The following is a 23,909-nucleotide window of genomic DNA, read 5'->3' as shown; positions in this document are numbered from 1 at the left end:
ACACATTGCAAACTCAGCCATGGTCTTTTAGGTGTTTTTAGCTAACTCCATTTTTTGGGAGGGGAGAAATGGTTGTGTCTGAACCAGGGGGATGTTGGTACAGCAAACCTGTGTCTTGCTCCTGTATGCACCATGGCATTCAGTGAGCAGTGCTTGTTCTCTCTTGGAGTACATATCTCTTTAAGCAATTAATAAACCTGTCATTCAGTGCGCAAACAGCCCTTCTGGTTGGCAAACACTTGAAATGAGACGCTGCAGTTGCGGTAGATGAAATGCTTCCAATACACCTTGAGAAGAGTTATTAGTGTTAGATTTTACCCAAGCTACAAAATGAAAGCTAAAAGGAAAGTAGTGCATGTTAATGTGTGTCATGCTTTTATCTGTGGACAATATTTCTACTGTCTCTGTCAGCTGTGGATAGCCATTTAAATCTTCTGCCCCTACAGCAACCTTGTTCCCAAACTGTGACAGACTTAGAAACAGAGATTGGCTTTACAAACAAGATCCAATTAGTGACTAAAGAGGGAACATTCTTCTCGGGGTGGATAAGTGCCTGGATTCAGTGAAGAACTAGAAACACTTCCATGATAATTAGCATTATTCCTCAAGACAGTATGTAATGAGAAATTGTTTCCATAGTCTTCTGGGTCTCTTTCCGTCTATTTCCCAGATAGGTTAATTGGAGGGCTGGACAGGGCTGAGTAGAGAAGCCTTGTTGTAATCCTGTAGCCCTGCCTTGTGCAGAGGGTTAGTGAAACTGCTGCTTACAGCTGTGGAAGTGCTCAGCTGGAAAAAGCAGATAAAGTAACTTGCACCTCAGTGTGTGTTTGCATACCTGCTATGAATTGTCCATTAATAAACCAATCCGTGCAAGCATTTGATAGTGTAACTCTGGTATTTCGGACTGTACAATTGTATTTGCGTGATCACTTCTCTAAGGTGCTGCTTTTCATTTCAGTCAAAAGTGAGATTTACAGCTGCTTTTTCTGTACTGAGCAGTGGCTGAACTTGTGTGGACCCCATGGTCCACTAGAACAATAGAAACCTGTGAATCCTGTGTACTTCCCTAGCTAGGCTCTCCCCACATTTTGCGAAGTGACTCATAGGCTAGGCCTGCCATAGTTGCCAGAAAATGATGTCATCTGGATACTGTAGTATCCCACATACAAACCAAAGGCTATTTAGAAATTAGGCTGACAAGAACAAAAAGGAAATAGCTGCATAGCAGATGCACGTCTCAATTTTAAAATATGTATAATTGTGTGTGTGCTTATTAAATACAGGGATAGTGCAAAAGGTATGAAGAATAGCATCAGTGTTTCTTGAACTGTGTTTTCTGATGACTGCAGGGTGGGTAATCCTGTTCTCCTGCTGTCTGTCTTGTGCCAGCAATAGTTCACACAGCCAAGCTGTGTCAGATCAGAGAACTGATTTGGTCAAACACTAACATATGTATCTTGTGTTGTTGCATTAGTTCTCAGCAGGATCATTTCTCTGGTTCCACTCTTCACACTATCCCTGGGGCACTGGTGTGACCAAAAATCTAGGGGAAAATGCAGACAAGAATGCAGCAGAGAATGGGAAGCAGGAAAAGCACATTAACTTGTCCAGTGGCTATCTATCTGTACTATAAAGCAATCTTGAAATTACATCCTTAGCCTCACTTAAGTAGTTTGACAGAATTTCAAATGCAAATATCTAATGTATTTACATGAAATGTTTCTTTGTGTTCCCTTCCTCATCCTGCCACATTGTTCAAAAAACCAACATTTGCTCTTGGTGGTCATTGTGCTGTACTGTAACCTGGGGAAGGGCTGCCCTGCGGAGCAACTTGCCATCCTTAGGAGTCCTTTGTCACAGTAACTTGGGTTATTCTGTCTGTTGCACACAGCAATGGAGCTCTGGGCCAGTGGCCTGCACAGGCACATGAAACATGCATTAACTAAGACTAGGGCCAAAGTCTTTTCCTTCATAAAATGTCAAAGGCAAAAGAGGCCAACAGATATGATTTTGTGGGAAAATTAACAGTCTTCTAACACTTTTTGTTCTGTTCTTCTCCTGTTTCTGGCAGATGTATCAATTTGAGTTCTGCTGGTTTGGGAATGTATGTGGAATTTAACTTGCTACTAACCATCATGTTGTCAGATGTCTGACCCTGGCCTGGAATATAGCACACAGTGTATTCCCAAGATGAATGAACTGAGCAGCGTGTTTCTTATTACTTCATTTCTGTTTCTGTGTTAAAACCAAACAGTGAATAAAACCTGGCATGTAAACTGACCCACCTGTATTAAAGCACAGCTCTAAGCAAGGTAAGTCTAGGTGTTCAGCTTATGTAGTTCATTTCCCTGTGTGATGTAGTACTGGTCCTGCCCCTAGGAGCAGTGTTCTTTGCTACTTCTGCTGCTCCCGATTATTGCAACCAGAATACCAACAGATGTTCCTGGTAAGACCATTAAATACAGCATTTAAATCAAATTTTTCGTAATTTAAAACTCATTCAGAAAGAGATCTTTGCCCTTCAGTTGTCCCTAACCTATATCATATCTTGGACCTGTAACTTAAAAGAAGTTAGAAGGGCTCATTATTTGGCTGCCTCCTACTCCTGGAGTGGGATTTTGCATTTAGGCACTGAGGGTACTATCAAAAGAGAATATGTTCCCACCAGCCTGTAGCTAAAGAGCATTGACCATCAGATATTGTTCATCCTGGTTCAAATAATTGTTCTTCATATGTCATAAATGCCAAAGAGATGGCCATGGTGACTGGTTTACATAGATGTAAAAGCCCACAAAGTATGCTTTTACAAAGTAAACAAAACGTAAGTCAAATGTTAGGCATTAGGAGAGCTAAGTACAGACTTGATAATATGTATGCAATATAAAAGGGGTTACAATGCATTCCTCTTGTTTAAATATTTCAAGCCCCCACCCAGACTTAGGTCCACATTGCTTCAATATTTCTAGATGCTTTTGATGTTAGCAGCACTCTGCTTTCCCTTGACATGCACATTCTCCTCTTGGAAAACTCCAGCCATGCGAACTCACATATGTTGAACAGAGCTGACATGATCCCAGTGCTTAGACTGGATTATCGTGGTGACAAGATTTGTGGATTCAAAATTAAGTAACTGGAGGACTGCTGGGCAGCCTGGTGCATGTTCCTGTAAGCATACATACCAATAATAGACGTTATTATGATAATATAAATTTACTTTTAGTCATGTTGAAGTAGCATAGGCTAAATCAAAATTTTTGTAAAAAAACCAAAAAACAAGCAATCACCTTTTCGAGCTTTTTGAGAAGATGCAAGGTGAGGGCACTGGCAATTGCTGAAAACTAGAATTAAGTTTTTGTGCAGGTATTTTGTCATAGAAAACTAAGTCCATTTGACAGAGCACCAAGGAGAGACTAAAAGACTTCCTTAAAATCAAGAACTACAATTGTGTACAGGCTAGTTTTTGTTCTTACATGGGCTGCTGCTATTTCATCTATATAACAGAAATTTATCCAACACAAAGGCAGCTTTTGAGCTCTGGCCACTGTTGAGTTGTAGTAATTGGCAATATAAAGACAATGTTTCTGTTTTGCTCACCATCTTTTTTTAGTTAACTCCTAAAAGTAAAGGCAGATGTGTGGTTACTGCTATACAGCAAATACTGTAATGCATAGTTCTGTCTCATAATAAGCAAATATCTTAATTTAAATTTTTTAAAAAGTCCATGTAAAGTTTGTGTTTGACTTAGAGCCGCAAATGATCTAAAAGTTTGCATAAAGGAAAATCTAATTAACCCTAACACCCAACATGAGAGAGATTGGGAGTTTACCATTTGCATATAAGCACAGCCAGTAGTAGAATACACATATACCGAAATTAGTTTAAAAATGCAATCATGAAGAAACCATGAAAACTTTCTGAAAAATGTAGGTTTAGTCTCCCTCTTAATCTAGAGTTTTCTTTACTCTCTTGCTTCACACAGTTGGTGTTTCTCTATTCAGTTGTTGCAAATACTTCACCCCAGATGTGGTATACTGCAGTGGCAGGAGGGGTTTTTTTCCAAAGCAAACCAGAATGGAGAAGAGAGGCAGTGTTTATGTAAAGTAAGTGGTGTGAAAGGAGTGTGCTATAATTCAAGAATATCATATATATTTATAAATGTAGAATTAAGTTGCTCAGGATTTTGTTAACAAGCTGTTTGTATCTTAGAACCACATCTGCCACCAGAGTGATATTGAAAAGACAGCTTATCTTTCACTTAATGTGTTTGTAAATCAATTGGCAAGGAAAAAAAACCCCTTATTTCTGAAGAATAAATGCTTGCACTCTTTCCCTGGCCAGCCATAGTGAAGACAAGGCACTTTCGTGCTGATACATAGAAGACAATAATTTCCAGCTCTTTGTCTATTCCACTATTTTTCATAGCCCTAAGAGAAGTAAAGATTATGTACTTGCCATGATCAGTTGATGGATAGAAGAATTAAATCTGGTGTTTCTTTCAATGTTCACCATCTGTTCTGTCCATGAATATATTTTATTTTTCTTGAATGGCAACATAAGTTGTAAGACGATTAGTGGAAAAGCAATTGCTCTTGAACATTTTGATTTCCAGCAGCCATCAAATGAGCTGATCAAACCTGCTGCTCAGGTAGGAGCTGTGCATCCCATTTGGCTTATTAGGCTGGATGTATGCTTTTTCTTTTTACTTTCATATGCTTCTCCAGCCCACATCTTAGTGTCACCTTGATGTGCTTGCAGACAGTGCCCTATAGCAATAGGGATTGAGGTTGGTCAGGTGTTGGCTGGGGTGGGCAACACTGGGGTTTGCTCCCCTCTTTAATAGCCTTCTGCACTTCCTTTTCTAGACTGCCATGCCCCAGGTACTTCTATGTTGGCATCAAAATTCCTCTAATATCTTTATGTGCATATCTAGAAACATTCTTCCCACTTAGATACTGGATTTACAGGTTACATTATAGAATTCAGTAGTACTGTTTGGTTTCTTCAATATAAATGATTGTTCATCCCCTCCATGAGAAGCCTACTTCTGCCAGACCCATAACAGCTGAAATGTGGTTTTGATTATTTTCTTCTTTTAAATGAAGCATTTAGTGTGCTATTGCATAGTCTCAATAGGGCTTACCCTATGTGCAGTGTTGTAGTGGCAGCATTCTAAGGAAGAACACAGTTTTTTAATTTTAAGGGACTGGACATTTGACACTTGGATAAACCTTCAGCCTCCTGATAAGCAAGTATGTTGAAAGTAGCTGAATGCTAAAGTTGCAGAGATTTGGCCTGTTTGAGAACTTGGTGCTATGGAAGATGGGGGCACTTTGTCATTGGATGAGGTGTTATATGGCAACCGGGAGGAGTTCTGCTTTTCCACTTTGGAGAAACTCCCTTATTGTAGTGTGGTGATGAAAACATGCCACCAGTCTGGGGAACTTGGAAATGGCTGTCTGCACAAATGTCTCCTGCTTGTACTAGAAACTGGCATTAGAAGCAGATGAAGTTCTAAAGGCTCGCTATATTATGAAGGAATAAAAAGGGCAAGAGGACTGTGCTTTTTCCTTTTTTTCCCATCTGAAGTAGATGAAATTTGTTGAGAGGGTCTTTGGGTATTTTTGCAGCCAAGTGAGAAAAAAGCCCTTGCACCTCTGCATAGGGAACATTTGCTTTGGTGAACACAGAACTTCTGCTGGGCTTTTCATTTCATTGCAAGAACCCTTGCACTCCTGAAATCAGTCAAAGAGTGTAATTCTCATGTTCAAAATTAAGAGCTGTTAAGTTTCTTTCAATATACATATTAGTTCTCCTGAGGAAGAAGAGTATGAAGACATTTTGACTGTATTGCATTTCATATGAAAAGTGGAAGTAAAATATGCTATATAAGGGTTTGGCTGGATTTCAAAGGAAATGTGCAGAAGTTCTGCAAAACATGCTTTTTAAATCTTACATGAAGGGAAATGTCTAAGGATGAAGGTGCTCTGTGTCAGAACTTTGTATTCCTTCAGTTTCAGCTTGCATCTGTTGGAATATGTGCATGATTATACTAACACTTTCTTTTGGGGTCTTCCTTTTTTTGTAAGTATTTCTTGAACAATTTTAGATTCACTATTTCAGCCAAATCTACTGTGATCCCAGGCAATTACCTGCCCCTGATTAAGTGTCTTTTCCAGTGCTCATGTTCAGGTTTCTGACAGTTGAGTTGATGGGAGAGTATGGATCTCATGTATTCCTTGGAGTTTGGCAAGTCGTATTTTTGCTGGGGCACTGCTGCATCTTGTTCTTGACCTGGGCTAAGGTACACAACCCTCCACACCGCTTTAAAACCTTGGTCAGCGTTGTCTACCAGATTTTTCTTCCCTGCTGTAGATCTTGCTGTCCTGGTGTTCATCCTGTGGGTCTGATGCCTTGGAGTGGCTACCTGAAAACAGAAGCTAGACAAGATTAAGAGAATAAAAGAGGGTATTTATTGAAGGGCCTTCAATAAAGGAACACTGTGGTTACAGAGCCCTAGGGCTACACCCAAAATGCACCTTGGGTCATGGGTTTTTCACATTTTTTAAAGTTTGGTCCATTTGCATATCAGGGTTAATTCTCCAGTTAGTATTTCAGGTAATGATGTAGTTACCCCAGGGTTGTTCCACTTTTCCAGAGGCTTAGTTTACGTATCTCAGGGCCTGGGACAACAAGGTGTCTTTGAGTCCAGGCCCAGAGAGGATTTGTTATGTCTAACAGTAGGTAACAAGCTATGTGAAGTTTTTAGAGTTACACACTAAACCAGTACAGGGTCTGAAAATGTAAAAGCTAAATCCTAAGGCATCAGGTTTCCCTTATCTAGTTTCTACTGTGGTTGGCTCTTCCTGTCCGTTTCTCTTGTTGACAGGAACTGTTTGGCATGGTGGCAGTTGCACTTCTCTTCCTCTCCCCTGTGGCAGTTGTTTTCCCAGCACTGGTGTATGAGCGGTGTCTCCACACTCTGCATTGCTGTCTTGCTTGCTGCCACTGCGCAGGCTGGCTGGTTTGCACTGCCATGAAAGCCAGTAGCACCAATGCCCTCCTGCAGGAGGCTTCACACTGCCCACGATGGTCAGGCTCTGCAGGCTGCAACTGCCAGTAGCTCAGAACACCTGTGCCCTGCTAAAACCATACAAAAATATGCTCTATGAATTATAGGGGAAAGTGGTGGCTTCTGGGCATAACTGCTGCAGTATCTTCTTAGAGTGCATGAATGGCACTGTGTAGGTGCTTGACTGGGATAAAGAGTAGAGGAATGGGCAGAGGACGAAGGGGAGCAAATTTGCAGGTGAAAATAGCAACCTAAGTCGCTTAGGTCTTGGTGGAGGGCTGAGTTAACAAGTTGAGATGGTTTGCTGATTAACTTGATCAAAGTAACTAGGTCATTAATAGGCTTGGCAACAAGGTAAATTGACTTAAAATATCTTTTGGTTCAAGTTCACAGGTACAGGGGGGTTTTTCTTCTGTGTTAAATTGTTAGCTGGCTGTAGATTAGAGACCCTGAGAACTGCTGTTTATGAAGAAAAGTAGGAAAGTGCTCCTGTAAAGCATTGTGGTGTTTTTATTCTTGTCGTCTTTTTGTGGTAACAGTAAAGTGAGCTGTACCACCCTAAAAATTAGTTTCCTAATGAAAGAGGGCTGATAAGGATGCCTGGGTGTCTACCCTGTGTTTCACTTTGATTTCAAAATAAAAATGATTGTCATTACTTCCATTTTCTAATACAGAAGTTTTTATGTTAATTTGCCTGAGAGCTCTTGGAGGTGGTACAGGACTATTTCCAAATAGGGCACTGTGTTGGTTGAAAAAGTCTCTGTTGAGCTTCTCTGCAGCAGTTTTTATTTTTCAGAAACTGCTTCTATAGAAATTGACGAGCAAACTATTGTCTAGAGTTTGTGCAGCTAACAGTTTGCTAGAGGGCTAGAGCATGCCGAAACCTCTCTGGAAACAGAGTTGTAGTACATAAGCTCCACGAATTTTGAATTCAAACCATTTGAATGGTTTGAAATAGTCCCTAAAACTTGTCAGTTTTTCCTTTGGATTTTGAAATTCTTGCATTTTTATTTCCTCTTTGTGCATGAACAAGGAAACAAAGAAGAACTTTGTTTTACATTTTATCACTTTGCATAAAACTCTGTGGTTTCTCGTAAGTAGTGTCAAACACCCAGAATAGAGCTTAAGAAGACTTTTCTTGCATATGGCATCTTGTTTGTAAACAATGTGACCAGTAATGGTGATAGCATTCTGGGTGGGGTTGTGTAGCTGCTGTGTGCTCCACTTGGCTTGGGCTACCACTGGCAAGGAATCACCTGCCGCTTTGCTTTTTTGCTGCTGGTTGACAAAATGATGCTGAATATGCAGAGGCATTCGTGGCTTGCCTGAGTGGCAGCTGCAGCGGGAATGGTGTTACAGGACATGAGAGCTTGGGTCAGCCGTGGATGTGTGGTTGTGTTACTGGGTCAGGTAGCCAGACAATGAGGGCTGCTTGGGGAGGGGAGCCAGCCAACAGTGTAGGTGCTGATAGATGGTTTGCCCATTCAAAACACTGAAATACTTCTTGTTTTTTGACAGGATAGAAGAAAATATTTTTGTACTCTGGTACTTGGGGTCATGGTAGTGGCAGGGGAGGGTGTCCTGAATTGGTTCTAGATTCTGTAAGACAGACTTGATAACACCACTGATGTGTTTGTGGCCTTTGAACCAAATGGTGTCCCAGTAGCCTGCTTTTGCCAGTCCCTAATATCTTGTCTGGTAACTGGAAGGCTCTTAGCCGATTAAGTATTCTTTGTACCTCTCTTACTGTCTTGAGTAACTTGAATACTGGTGCATAGATGGTAGGTAGATTCTTATCACTTGGTGAGCACTCTGATAGGGGTATATCACTATTTGCTCTTGGAGAAGAGATTGTCTTGTGTACACGGATGTTGGGGATGGTGATCTCAAAACCCTTAAACTGAAGTATTGTCACCAGACACTGGGTATTTGTTGCATGACATGATTAATTGCACTGTTAACTTTTTACCATGCTGATTATAATCAGCTTTTTTTCTTCCTAGCCTAACCTAGTCTTTGAAGTAGAGTTTAGCTTTCACACTACCTTAATACATTAATATAATTCCTTAGTACATTCCTCGTTCCAAGGGAATATTTTAGAGTTTCGCAGCTAAAACCTCTTGTTCTACCACTTAATTTCTCCAGTCCATTTTCTTAAAGAATTGTTTTATTGCTGTATCTTGAATGCTATCTAGAAAGAGTTGCTTGAGCTGCCAATGACTATTGTAGTTATATGTTCTCAAGAAAAATTCAAACTTACACTGCAAAAATTGCAGACAGTTCTTCACCAAGATCCCATGTCTACATATCATATAGAAATTCTGGTTATGACCCTTAGTGTAAAGCAGTGCTAACTGTCTGCCTCAGCTCTCTGAACAAAACACAATGTAGTTTTGAAACAGGCAAAAAGATATGGTCCTGGAGGATCCAAAGCTTTGTTTGGCAGTTATTGGCTTATATTCTGATGATAAAGGTGAGGCTGAAGAGCACTCAATATTTTTGCTGTTTTCTCTTACAGAGAGGCTGTTTACGTTCACCAGTGTAAAGCAATACATTAATTCCTTTGGTTGGCATTTCTTTGTGGATTATTAAATGCTGTTATACTGCTCCCTGAATTTTCCTCATCTATACCAGACTTGATTTGTATGCATGTGCTTCTTGGAATTTTATAGATTGTTATTAACTAGGTAGGGGAGTACTGTCTCTCCAGCCATGGAAAGTGGAGGAGAGCATTTCTTGCATGATCATGGGAAGAAGTAAACAGGAAAAGGTAACTGTATGTGCTGTGCATGGCATGTCTCACCTAAATGCCTTGGTTTTAACTTTATTCCTCAATCTTGTGTTTCTTTTTGACATGGGACCAAGTTTAAACTCCTTGTTGCAGTTTTGTAGAGTTTACATAACACTAAACACTTTGAACAACAGTTCAGCCTTTCACAAGCTGGCTCTTTCAGTCTTTTCACTTACCTTGTTCTCTCATCCATGTCTTTTAATTCTGACTTGGCTGCTGTCCTGCACCTTTCTTTAAAAGTTGCAGCTGCCTGTCTAGTAGATGTATTTCTTGGGTTTAGTAGTTTCTATACCTGCAGACTTGGTGCTAGTTGCTTTCACAAAACTAACCTTTATCAGATATTAGACAGAAAAATATAAATGTCCATGTCTGATCCAGTGGATTTGAACTGGTCAAGGAGTCAGAACAGCACTCTGCATCCTGCTATGCTCAAGTTCAGTTTCCTCCCCTGCCACAGGTCTTCTCTGTGGCCTCGATGAAATCTTTAGTCTGTGCCTCCTTTGGGGGTTTCTGCTGACCCAGCTGCATTAGTTGCCAATGTGCAGGTCTGCAGGCGGAGCTGTGTCCTTCTGTTGCTGGTCCTGAATCACAGCCTTGGCTTTAACACTTTTGCACACTGTAAAAGCTTCTGTGTTGAACCTGCACTGGAGCTACCTCCCTGGGTCACTTTTTTTCCTTAGAAAAGTGTGATGATTGTAGGCATGGTGGTAATGCTTATGCCTGTCCTCTCAGCTGCAAAGAAAGGTAATAGCACATCCCTCTGAACACCTGAGGACTAATACTTGCATGGAAGGCACTTTGCAGTGGTAAGGGGCAAACACATATAATACTAGATTGTGATGTAAAAACTGCAGTATTACTTGGTTTTCTTAGATATTGTTCCATTTTTGGCTAGTTTGACAGCTGCTAGAAGCAGCACTTCTGATGATGTGGTGGATTTTGGGAGAGGGTTAACAAAAGATGCATGTTCCCTAATGGACAGGTGTGGTTTAGTTTCGGTAGAAGCTTCATCAAAATGATTATTGGATAGATCACTTCATAGAGACTACAGCTCTATTTTCTATGGATTTGGATAGGAATTACTGCCATGGCAGGGTGTGGACTTTGGGTAAAGACGGTGATTTAAGATTAGTGGGACTATCGTGTGAGGAAAGTGTGAGGATTAACTCAAGGACTCATTATTGGTTATTTTACTGCCACATTTCTGAGGCTTACCAAGGGCATGTATCTTCTGCTACTCTTCTGCTGAAGCGGATTGCTTGGAATACTATGAGATTATTCAGGCCAGAACCTTTTAAATTGGTAAGTCTAAAATACCATATGCTGTTTTAAGAGGGTGCCCTAAACTGTATTACTGTACTGTAGCTATAGAAGATGTAACAGAGCAAAGCAAACTGCTGTAGCATGTAGCAAGACAGTATAATGTGCAAGTCTAAACTACAGTCTGCTCAGTGTTTTCCTAAAGCAAACATGGTGTGTTTGGGGGGAAAAACTTGTTTTGCAACATTTCCACACGTACAAATGCTGCATTGTATAAATGCTTTTATTGTTGTGTCTGCTTCTGTTTATCAAATCAGTGTCTGTACAGATTTGTGGAAAACTAAGTTTAGATTAATTCATGTACCAAATTAATCTTCTTTTCAGAGAAAAGCATTGTTTTATTTGTCGGGAGACCCTTTATGTCTGTACGTGGGACTTGTTACAGAGCTTGTATCTGCACTACCTAAATTTCATTAGTGATTTGAGTCTGTTATCTGTCTGAAATTATGCTATCCAGGGCCACCACTGCCCGACTAACACAGGAAATACTTGAGTTTCTGCTGTTGTGTCTCTGCTGCCTATTGGAAGAGAAGGCTATTAAAACTGGAGTTGTGTTAACTTAGTTGCACAGGTTTTGCATGACTTTTAGGAGAGGACTGTTCTGTTCCATCCTTTTTTTTTTTCCCTTTTCATTCAAATCAAAATCCAGTTCTTCACATAAAAAAGGGATACTTCAGACTGTACATTTCAGCAGATACTTTTCCTCTCTTGAGACCTTTGATCACAGACTTAATAATTCCACCTCATTTGCTCACGTAATCTGTTGAGGACTGTTGTTTCTGCTTAGAAGAATTATGTGATGTGGAGATACTTATAGCTTTTTACCAGCTAGGCTCGTAGTTCAATGCCTTAGAAAGCCTCGGGCAGCCTAGAGAGGTAGCACGGGCAATCCAGCATTTCAGTAGCTCTAAGAGCGGCAATAGTAGCTGCAAAGCTGATACCACCAGCAGAAGCAAAGAGGGAGAAATACAGCTTTTGGTTGCCAATTCCTGCAATTAGAAGCTTTCAAATAGAAACAGAGACAAGATGTTCGCAGAAAGGGTGCAAGCCAAAGAGGCCGGGCCCCCTCTTGGTCCTTTCTTTTATTGGGAGAAGGGGAAAGGGGAGGACTGGGGGCGTACCCAGGGTGACCGGCCAATGAGACACTGCTGAAGAGTTTGAGTTACATTTGGTTTTGCCCGCGTTTGGAACAAAGGGCTTCAGAGCACATGACAGAGGCAAGTGTCTTGGGGAAGGGAAGGTCGGAACAGGCAGCAACAATGTGAGAGGTCTCTTAAGGAGACATACTTGCTGTGGTTGTTCAGTCTCCACCACCATGGTGAGCTCCCTTCCTGGCACTGCCTCTTCAGCTTTCTTTGCCAAACCCTGGCACCTTGGAGCCAGGCCAAGAGCGGGGGAAGAGATGAGGCATCTCTGCTGCCATCAGGCTGAGCTTTGCTGGCCCCCCCCGCTCAAGCACCATTATCTCAAGTAGCAGTCCTGGAATTTGCGGTTGATACCCGGTGCTAAATCTTAATGTCTCCTGCAAACAGACAAGGCAGCAAAACAAAGCCTTGCTGATGCTAAGGTTGAGGACTGTCCTGAAACACATGCACATGTGTTGCTGTTGTCAGTTGTGGTGCTGCTGGAGAGTGTCTGTTTTTTCCCCCACCAAAAGACTGCCGAGTAAACAGCACTTGGCTGCTGCTGGGTGCCCTGCAGCCTTCAATGGCCGTGGGGCCATGTCGGGGCTCCAGAGCCAGCTTTCTGAGCAGCACCTTGCCTTGTGGACTTTAATCACTGATTAACCCGCATAAAGGGTGGCTGGAGTAAAACAGATTAAACCAGCATGTAGTATCTGTGCTGCCATCTTGTGCACCAGAATTTTATAACAACTTTAAGATTATTTTGTAAATATGGCAGTGTTGTCATGGCAGCAGAAATCTGGTGTGGAAAAATGTTGCTGACATGATTTATTGCTGGTTCAGTGTGCTGTGCAGGTCAGGCAAGGCGTCACTGCTCCTAGCTTCTGCTTATCTGAATTGAATATGAAATGCATCAAGAAGGGCTTTGATCAGGGAAATGAATGTCACAACAAACTTCACGCTGGCATGCACAGCTCAACTAAATGCAATAATGTGCAGTGAGATCTGTATTGTTTTGACATTTATACACAAAGAATCCACACATTAATGTTTCATAGTTTTCACTATAGCTCTTGCTGAAAGTCAGTATCCTCCCTGATGAAATCATGATGGTAGAAAGCTGATGCTGTTAAATCTAACACTAGCTGGAGACTCAAATGATATGCAGCTTTGAATTTGAACCAGCTTATGGAAGTGTAAAAAAACTGACAACTGCAAATTAATCCAAAATTCTTGCTAAAGGATTTGAAACTTTCTTTATGTGCTGAAGTTCTGAGATCTTGTGTAGCCGAGTGATTCATGGTGTCCTCCATGTTGCTACCTTCATGTTACTTCTTGTATGTAACATGAGAGAACTGGTGACTGGAATGACCTATATCATACCTTCCTTCACCCTACTGCTGTGGTGACCCACAATCGCAAAATTTTATTTATTTCAGACAAGATAAGTTCTTAGGATGGGTGAAACTTTAGATGCAGTATAGGCTGTCTCTGGAGTATGAATCTAGAGCTTCAAGTTTGGAAGATTGTTTCCAGGGTGCCTGGCTCCAGGAGTAAGTTGGCATCAGAGGACTATAGCTCTGACTTGAGCTAAGGCTCCCATGTGTAAGGAATGTTTGGGGCTGAATGCACCAGAACATGAGGGGGGAAAAAAAAGGGTGTGAAGAAAGCAGTTTTTTCAGCTAACCACTCTACTTTCCGCAGCCTCGAAATCAAGCCTCCAAGGCTGTGCACTTTTTTATACAACTCATAGCTTTTGCCATGATGGTATTCAAATTGTATTGTATCTATTTGCATGGGATAGCTGGAAGCTTTGCATGGTTTTCCTCTGGAAATAACCCGTGGCTATTTGTGAAATAACCTTTTCCTAAGTTTTCTGGTTTAGGAGATGTATCATACTAAAGCTTGCAGTATAATGAGAACAAATTCCAAAGTTAACATACAGGTTTTCTTTATAAACAAATCAACGCTACCACCACTAGTCAGCCAAGGAACACACCTAGGTTGCTTTGGCTGCTGTCACCATCCTTTATAAAGCAATATTTAAGCGAATGTTGGCAGCTAAATGAAAATCATATTCTTTTTTAAGCAAATGAAGATTTAAGAGCTGAGATTTCTTAACAAATCTGTAGATTCAGAAACTGGAGACATAGTAGTGTGGAATTTTAAATGATGAGCTCACATGCTTCAGACTGTTGTATATTTCTGAGTATGTCCAAGTAAATGTTTTGACTTAAACCACTTCCACCACTTCAGACATTTAAAGCTAGAATCTAACATTTTGCATTGGGTCTGATTGTGGTTACTATTATTCTCTACCAGCAAGATTTTTTCCTTTGGAACCAATTGGCCACATTGTACTTTCTAGGGCAGCAGTCTGTTTCACTTGTGCTGAAGTAGACTGAAAGGCTGTGGTTGTGAGCCAGAGAGGTAATAAATGAGAGGTAACTTATGTTTATCATGTCTTCACTACACCTTTTCCATAGCAGCATGTAGTGTTCTGAGCTGTGACTCTGGAGTCCCATTTTTTCTTCTTTGAAGGTCTCCTCCCCACAAACCTGGTGCCCTTGGATCTACATCTTGAGGCATAATCTGAAGGGGCAGGGCAGCAAAAGTATAAATTTCACTGCAAGATTGTGTGCCAAATGTGATGGACTTTGGGTCGGTTGTAAAACATATCCTTTCTTCTCTGCTGAATGTTGACTCCAGCATTTCCATTCTCTTGACCTGTGTGTGTACTTTGCTCACCACACACTGTCAATGACGTCTTCATAACTGGTTAAGTTTGTAGTGCAGCACTGTGTCTTCCAGTTCCCTTGAACTTGCCTTGAATGAGATTCAGCAGGGGGTTTTTGTTTTAAAATTCAGTCTGAGCTAATTGTACTGCTGCTGTTCTCACAGAAAGACAGAATGGTTAAGGTTGGGAGGGACCACAGTGGGTCACCTGGTCCAACTTCCCTGCTCATGCAGGGCTATCCCAGAGCACATTGCACAGGATTGAGTCCAGCCAGTTCTTGAATATCTCCAGTGAGGAGACATCCACAACTTCTCTGGGCAGTCTGTTCCAGTACATAGTCAAATGTGGAAACAGGATCTCCTAGTGAGCAGCATGTTGTTTGCTGCTCTTGAGTCTGGTATAGAAGGTGTATTGTTATCTTGCCAGAAATTCACTGCTGAACAGCTCTGCCATGGGTTGTCAAGAGTTAAAACAGAACTGAGCAAAGCAAAAGGGAATTGTACCTCAATATTCATTCCTGTCTGACTCTCTAGTACTATGTATTGGAACTAAAGTTTTGGAGATACATTTTCATTGATCAGATCTAGGTTTGCTTTTTGTCTAAGGCAAATCCTTTGTTTCTGTGTTGGCAAGTACTGCAGTACTATGAAAATCAAAGTGGGCTGTACTTATGCATTCCTAAGTATCTCTCCTTAGGAAAATTCCTGTTTATGCATATTTTATCCAAACGGTAAGACTATAACTGGCATGGGTAGCTCTGTAGGACTGTCTGAAGGATTATTAATTTTAGATGAGCTTTGGTGATGCTGTATGCTTTACTCTGCTTCCTGAGGCTGACTTTTGTCCCTCCACCATGGAGCAGGGTTTGGGTTTAGCTTAAATGAGTGACCAAATGAACCATCATGGTCACCACCGTCAGTTTTTCATGGCCTACCTCAGTCACTAAGTTAGGGTTGTTAAAAGCACAGTTACGAGATTATGTTGTTGAAAAAGGATGGTAGAAATGCATGTGCACATTTGATAGCTATAATAGCCTTACTCTACAAGCTTGATACTGAAGGAAAACATACTGTCTGAGATTGACTTATAGACACCTCATCATGTGTATCAGTGGTATTTACTACTTCTGTTTGGGCAACAGTTTCTGCAACAGACTTAAATGTGACACTGATGCTGCAGTTCTGTGTGCTCAGGAAAACAGTGGGTGAGCCAAAGGCAATGCTGCTTCTTTAGCCCTGAAGAAAAAGAAATTGCTCCAAAGGTATCTATAAATCCTTACTGTCATGTGGACAGCCTCTGTTTCACTTAAAGAAACAAAAGTAGAAGGATTTCTGGTTTTCTCAGTCCGGTCTGCTCCTGCTGACTGTACCATGTTATATAATAACCTTCATAAACTCACCAAACTATGTCTTAAAAAGCAGAACCTCACAAGGTTTGAAGTAGTGGTTCTTTCTGTTTAAAACCATAGTTGCCTTTTGGCTGAATCAGTGTAAGGGGAACAAAACTTCTGTAACTGCAAAAAGCATTGGGGAGAAAAGTGCTGTAGATAATGCTGGTTGACAGGAAGCTCAACATGACCCAGCCATGGGCATTCACAGCCCAGAGAGCCAAACGTGTCCTGGGCTGCATCCAAAGCAGCGCAGCCAGCAGGGCCAGGGAGGGGATTCTGCCCCTCTGCTCTGCTCTGCTGAGACCTCACCTGCAGTGACGCATCCAGCTCTGGGGTCCCAGCACAGGAAAGATGTGACTTAGTCCAGTGGGTCCCAGAGGAGGGTTGAAAAACTGATCAGGGGGCTGGAGCACCCCTTCTCTGGGTGGTGAGAGAGTTGGAGTTGTTCAGCCTGGAGAAGAGAAGGCTCTGCAGAGTACTTACAGCACCTTCCAGCTGTTTGCATAACTGAGTTACAAGGTTGTTTGTATACTAGCAAGATTTAATTAAAATCCTGAGGTTTTCCTTCCTCTGATTAAACATGTGGAAACACAGTAAATCTTTTCACAGTAGATCTTGTTGTAGCTAAGTTCTGCAACTTCCAGACATTGGTAAAACATATCTTATATGTAATACAGCTTGTATCTGTGTTCTCAGTCTTGGACACTGATTACCAAATGCTGTAAGTTATAGTTGCCCTATTGCAGACCCCTAATTTTTTCTAGAGTAGATATAACTTTTAGATTTTTGGCTATAAATGGAAAGAAGCTTTACATCTTTCAGGTCTGCTCCACTTAGTTCTCTCTAGTTTTTCCCCCTCTTTTTTTCACTGACTTACTAACATCCTCCTTCTCAAAAGATTTGTTCTCTTGTATGTTTATCTGGACTTGCGGTTTGACAGGTGTATTCTACATTACTTTTTTTCTTCTTTCTTCTTTCTTTGCATCCTCATACTGTTTCCAGGTTGTTCCTCAGGGTACTGCATTTACCCTTTAGACACCATAGCCTCCCTAACTAGAACAGAAGGGTTCCAGATTAATTTTAAAGGCTTATCACCATGCTGGGAAAAAACTCACAACAGTTTTACTGCTGTTGAATTACGAGAAGTTTGAAAAGCTGAGGAGTAGCTTTCACTTTGGATCAGCATCTCATTTAGAGCTCAGGGAATGACTCAGTTTTATATATAAGTAGTAAATTTTTGTACTGGAAGAAAAATTGCAGGTGGGCACATGTGTGTATCTTCAAAAACAGTTCCAATGCAGTAGCTTTCTGGTGCCCTGGACTTAAGATATTAGAAAAGTCTTTTCACAAGAAAACTGAGAGTTTGAAGTGGAAAGAATACAAAATGCTGCTCTAGGCACACTGTTCATATCTCTGGAGATGATCCACTGAACAGCAGAGTCAGCTGTGGCTCATGGTGAATACCTGCTCTGGCTCAGCAAGCTCCTGCTGCTTATCTGTACAATTCTTTTTCTAGAAGACACATTCTAGGAAATAAATTCTATAGGAAAAGCTAACTGGCTCAGGTAAAAGCCATATTTGGCTGGAAGTACACTTTCTTTGTATATTCTTCCTTGTCTTCTTTGGAGAAGACAAGTGTGATTCCTTAGAGTATAAATCTATTTGGTCTATAAAATGTCATTAGTAAGGGTGACTTTTGGGACCCTTGGCATGGACCCATAATACACAAACATGCAGTGCAGGATAAAGCTGGGAAACTCATCAGGAATATGATTCTCCTCACTGAAGCAGCTTTTGTACTGCAAAACACAGTTCTCCTAATGACACTTGCTTAGTGCAGTTTTGTGTGATATTGTGTCGGATTTATGGATGTTGGTTTCCTAAACAGCTATTCAGGTAGTCTGTGCTTCAGTGAAACAACTTTCATATGTCCTGTAACAAATCCAAAAGTGGAATGGAGTAGAACATTTGTCTAGAGTTTTAATGTGAAACAAAATGATGTAGTGAGCTTTCTTCTACTCCATGGTGAAGTAAAAACTGGCTCATTTTCAACTTGGATCCAAGATTTCAGGTTTCTGAAGTCACCCCTATGGAGGTGATGTCAGATTTGTAATGCTGTCTTGCTTAAAATGATGCTGCCTTAGTTACAGTAAGCAAAGTGAACTAATGTCTTCAACTTTATTCTTGCCTTTTAGCTTTTTATTTGTATTGATATTAATGTCCTAAAACCATGAGAGATTGACTAAGCAAATTAAAAAAAAATACTGGGAGGAAATAAGCAGATTTAAAGCTCTTGTAATGTGATTTAGCTGCTGGAAATAAGAATAATAACACAGGGCCAAAACACTTAGACCACCAATGTAAGGAACTTCTGGTCCAGTGATTAGGACACGAATCTTTTTCAGAAGGGCTTTGGAAGCAATTTCTCTTGGCTACTCAATATAAACATACTAGATAATATGGTTTCATATCTGTTATTTGCCTTCTGAACTGGTTATGTATTCAATTAATACTGTTTTGTCTCCTACCATGTCTATCACATCTTAAATCTCAAACACACAACTAGTTTAGCACCTTGCAGGATTTAGTCACTGTCACTAACAAGAAGCCGTGTTTCAGCCTACTTACTGCCAGGCAGCTCTCAAATGCATGAAGTACCTCGGGCTTTTCAACAAAACCCTCACTCCTCCCTCCAGCACCAGTACTGCGTTTCATGGGTGAGAGTGCAGAACTCCCTTGCAGGAAGGAGGATAATCTGCAGGAGTGCTCTGTACTGTGGTGGGCATTGCTGCAAGGTCATGTTGCAGAGCACATTGGCTACAGGAACCTGCCTCACCCAGAACATTGCTGTCCTTGATGTTCAGAAGGTTCAGCACTGGTGTAGAAATCACAGGGTTTTTTTAAATGTAAACATCAATAATACACAATGCTCCACATTTTCTTCTAGTTTTCAGCTTAAATTATGGTTTCTTCATAAGTCTAGTACTGTTTAAAAGATTTGAGTTAGACCCCTTGGAGTGTGAATACCTCAAAGCATGCTGTTTGCTTATTGATGGGTCACAATCACAGATACGACTCTCTAATCATTTTGATATGCCATGCGAATGAATACGTGGACTTTCTCCTTAGCACTTGTCCTTCTGTTATAATTACATTGTGGTAGTGACATTTAAAGTATGATAGTTGTAGGCAAAAGCTGTCACTCCTATTAAAATACAAATAACAATGTTTCTCAAATGTCTCTGTAGATGGATGGAGGTCTGCTTGGACGAAGAGCTGCCCCCAACTACGGAACTGGAAGAAGGCTTAAGAAATGGTGTTTACCTTGCCAAACTTGCGAAATTCTTTGCACCTAATGTGGTGTCAGACAAAAAGATCTATGATGCGGAGCAGTCACACTACAAGGTAATAACTTTCTCAGTTCTCTCACCAAGATGACAAAACCCAGTAATATTTGTCTTCCAGCTCTTAAAGATTCCTAAGCATGGCTAGTTAGTTTTCTGTATCTCTTTTAAGGCTGTAGAGACTAGATGGAAGATGCACAGGTGTAAGAAGCCTGTATGATAAGTTAGAGATATTTTACCCATAGAAAAATTGTTTTGGTGTGGCTTCACATTTTTAAAACTGCTCAAATTACACTTCTGGCTCCAAGGAGAACATGAGCTTTGCAATTAATAAAGTTATTTCTCATTAGTAATAGAAGTCAAAAGCAATTTGGTAACTATTTCAAGCTTTCTTCATCTTAGAATGTGAGCATATCTGACATTCACTTCATTAGATCTCTGTGTTTATTTTATCAACTTTAACTATGAGAAGCAAAAAGCAAGCTACCAGTAAATGAGCTTAGCTTGTTCCCTGCACAGGATTTTGCTAGTTCCAAGGACCTGGATAATACAGAAATATGTATTCATACACATTAGTCCCACTATGGAAAGCATTATCTCAACATGTAGAGGGGGCAAAAAAAAAAAAAAAATGGTTAAGAATTCCGGTTACATTTAAATGTTTCTCTTGAAAATCTCCAAAACTTCAGAGATTCCTTTTTCCTTTTGCTCTAAAAGATAATATTGAAAATAAAATAAAAATACTTTCCCACTTTATTCTTATGCTGCTGTCATAGGCTTTAGGGAGGGTCAGGTATTCAGGTAGAACTGAAGAATTCCAAGACCTCCTTATCTGTTCTTCATGGAAGTGCTGAGCAGTGTAACTATTTCTGTATTTTGGTTCCTGGTATTTGACATCCAGCCTCTACTCCCAAAGAATACTGAAGGACTGTATTTCTACTTCAATCACAGTCCGCCCTGATCCATACAAATCGGGCTTATGTAATGTGAAAGAATGAGCTGAACTCAGTGTGGAGCTGTTGATGTGTTAGAATGCTTCATTAGCAAAATTGAAGCTGTTACACTTTGGTCTCCGGGTTCAAATAAGCAAACATTCCTTGAACTCAGCTTCAGGATATAAAACTGGGAAACAGGAGGATCAGTAAGTAGAGAATTTGCTTAATGTGACTTTAATAATCTTCTCCTATGTTTCTAACAGAGATCTGGCCTTCATTTTCGGCACACTGACAACACTGTGCAGTGGTTAAGAGCAATGGAGTCCATTGGTCTGCCTAAGGTAAGCCTTTAAATTTCAGCAAAGAAAGTGGCTGGAAATCACTGGCTCACTGAGATCCCCTTTCATCTTCTTGAGCATAAACAGTTCCTTACAGTAAGTCTGCAGGGAAGGGGTAATTCAAAAAACAAATTGAGGAGAAGGTAATGTGGAAAGCAATGGGAGTGTCAGTCCTGTGTTGCTGCTGCCAGTTTGTGTGGGCTGAGGTGGGGAGACACTAGCCGTGTTTTATATCTTATTGCTAGTGCAGTCTCTGGGGGGGAGGCCCTGAAAGGAATATGGTTTAAAACAGAAAACTTAAATATTTGCTTCCTTTAGGTTACCTCTTCACATCGTGCCTCTTGCTGCCTCTTCCTCTTACTGTACGTCCCAGTTTCTCTGCCTCTACCCTGTTTCCAGACTGTTCTTGCACCCTTCAGTGCATCTGCGTGACTGTGCTGCTGCTCTTCTTCCACCAGCTGCTTTCTTGGGTCACCTCTTATATTTACCTTCCTCCTTGTGGGTCTTCACTTGTCATCTCCCCCCTCTGCTGCTGTTTCTGGGCACCAGTGAGTCTATTTTGGATGAAAATCCTTTAAGAAAGGGCTGTGTGCAAACACCCATGCTGCTTGTTTGTACATTTTGGTGGCCACACGCAGCCTGAGGCGAGCAGTTCCCACCCCAGGGTGCCTGGGGGCCAGCAACCCGGTGCTGCCTGAGGCACTGTGGTCAGGCACAGTGGGGATGCTCAGGCAGCTGCTTGAAGGGCTACATGGGCTAATGGTCAGCTACTGTAGGCAAGTTCACTGCAGGCAACCTCACTGCAGGTGCCCATAACTGGGAAAGGGCACTCACGGCTGCCATCAGAAATGCCAGAGAGATGGGAAGGCCTCCTGCCTTTTCCAGATCAGGTTTTTTTTTCCAGTTGAGACCTTGAGCCTTCTGTTCAGCTGGCTGATTTCCACCCTGCCATCCCTCCTCTGAAAGATTATGTTTCTGTTGCAGAGGATGGTCATGCCAAAAGCTTTCCCAATTTCCCCTCACAAAGCTGTTTTGAGCAAGTGATGAAGAGGGCACTGTGCTCCTGACTTAACTCAGTCTGGTCCTATTAACCATAGGACAGTGCAGCCCCGAGTGACCAGCCGGGGCTGGAAGCATGCTGCCAACTCTCACAGTTAACTAAGTCTTTTTATTATATTTTTGTGGAGAAACAGTATTTAGTGACTGGGACCAAGGCCAGGAACAAATTAGTGGTAGAACCAGAACTGGAACTTAGGATGTGACTTCTTGGCTAAATTGCTTAATATTCCTCTCTCTCAATATCTTTCTTTGTAAATGATGTATTCACAAAGTTAGGGGTGCTGGTAATTAAAATTATGCATTTTCAAACCATACTTGATAGGTTTGGTTTGTAATGAGGCTTTGCAAATTGTAACTGCATTCCAGGTTTTGGGCGTCTGTAGAGGACAAGCACTACTGGCTGAGCTTATGCCAAAGGACATTTTCTAAAAATCTTGTTGAAATGCTGTCTGCTTATCTTCCTGTTTTCCCCTCTTATTAAATAGCTTTTATGCTTTATTAAGCTCCTCTTTGTGAAAACTACTGATAAAGTTAAAATAGCATCAGAAGAGACGTGACTCATGGCTGTATAGAAGTACCAGCTGAAATTCTGTAAGTTTAAGGTATGGTTCTGCAGAGTAAATGTTTCTGCTCTGTAATAGGTCTTCTTATTTAACTGTGTGCTCTTCGCTTTTTAGATCTTTTATCCAGAGACTACGGATGTCTGATAGGAAAAACATCCCTCGGATGATATACTGCATTCACGCTCTAAGGTAACTGCTGACAGGAATAAAAGTTATAGTACCTGCCAAAGCTAGGAATGTAAGTCTTGAAATGGCTTTAGGGCAGCCAGTATATCAAAATCTGTCAGAATTTAGAAGTTCATTAATTTTAAGTTGGAGACAAAAGTTGAACTTTGTCAGGGCATTGGCCTAGTAATTTTCAAAATAGAAACTAAGGGCTACTGAATTCAGCACACACATCCCTCTCTCGATAGTACACCCACTCGCAAAGTGAGCATACAATTTCAAAATGCATACTTCAACAGAAATCAAGCAAATTAACAGAAACTTAGCAAAACATTAGTGCAACCATGGAGCAGCCATGCTGATCAGAGTGAAAATAATGATGAACTGACATATTTCTGTCCCAAAACTGAAGCAATTACTTTATTCTGTGGTAATTTATGTAAAAATGAAACATTTTCAAAGATTTCAAAATTCTGAGCAACTTGACTTCTAATGTAAAGTAAGAGCCTTTCACTACACCACTGAAAGTAGAGATTAAAATTTTTTCATGTTCTGCCTTAAGGTTTTCTTCATGTTTAGCACAAAAACATCTGCCCTGTGCTGTCCCTGGTGTGAGAGACAGTGGTATTGGCAGACAGCTCCGCTCTCCTGTGGCTCTTCTAGTTCATTTCCTGCACACAGAGACCTTTCCCTTTCAATATTTTTTGGCACTAATCTTTCAGAGAACATAATTAACTTACACCCCAAACTCTCTTCTGTTTTTAATGGTGTTCAAAGGTACATCAGCTGCTCCAGGGCTAACAGACAGAAACTCTTCAATACGTGCTTTATTGAAACTTTTTTAGGGCTAATCCTTGAAATTGTGACCACTCTTGCACTCTGGGATGTGCAGTCACTCCCAATAAACAGGACTTACCACTAAAGTTCACTGTATTTGCTTTATATGCCAGATGTTCAGTTGACAGTTCAGTATATTTTTGCCATCTTTGACGAGAGTTGCCCCTTGAAATTATTACACTTGGTGTAATGTTACCTGGGAAGTGACTCCAGGACTATTTGAGGGTGGCTCTCGCC

At 41.0% G+C, this 23,909-nt stretch overlaps 1 protein-coding gene across 1 annotated transcript in view; it reads left to right on the top strand.

The window, feature by feature from the left end:
• The window catches only part of IQGAP2 (IQ motif containing GTPase activating protein 2), a 109,566-nt gene that overhangs the window by 30,493 nt on the left and 55,164 nt on the right, over positions 1-23,909 (top strand). Inside the window, 4 exon segments of the mRNA XM_039567604.1 lie at positions 19,680-19,836; positions 20,974-21,051; positions 22,785-22,810; positions 22,812-22,859. Of these exon segments, the coding sequence (XP_039423538.1) occupies positions 19,684-19,836; positions 20,974-21,051; positions 22,785-22,810; positions 22,812-22,859 (305 nt within the window). The 5' untranslated portion in view covers positions 19,680-19,683.

This window comes from Corvus cornix, chromosome Z (genome assembly GCF_000738735.6).
Source record: "Corvus cornix cornix isolate S_Up_H32 chromosome Z, ASM73873v5, whole genome shotgun sequence".
In the NCBI taxonomy this organism is placed as follows: Eukaryota; Metazoa; Chordata; class Aves; order Passeriformes; family Corvidae; genus Corvus; species Corvus cornix.
Note: the sequence above shows the minus strand (reverse complement) of the source record. Positions and strands in the feature narration are given on the sequence as shown.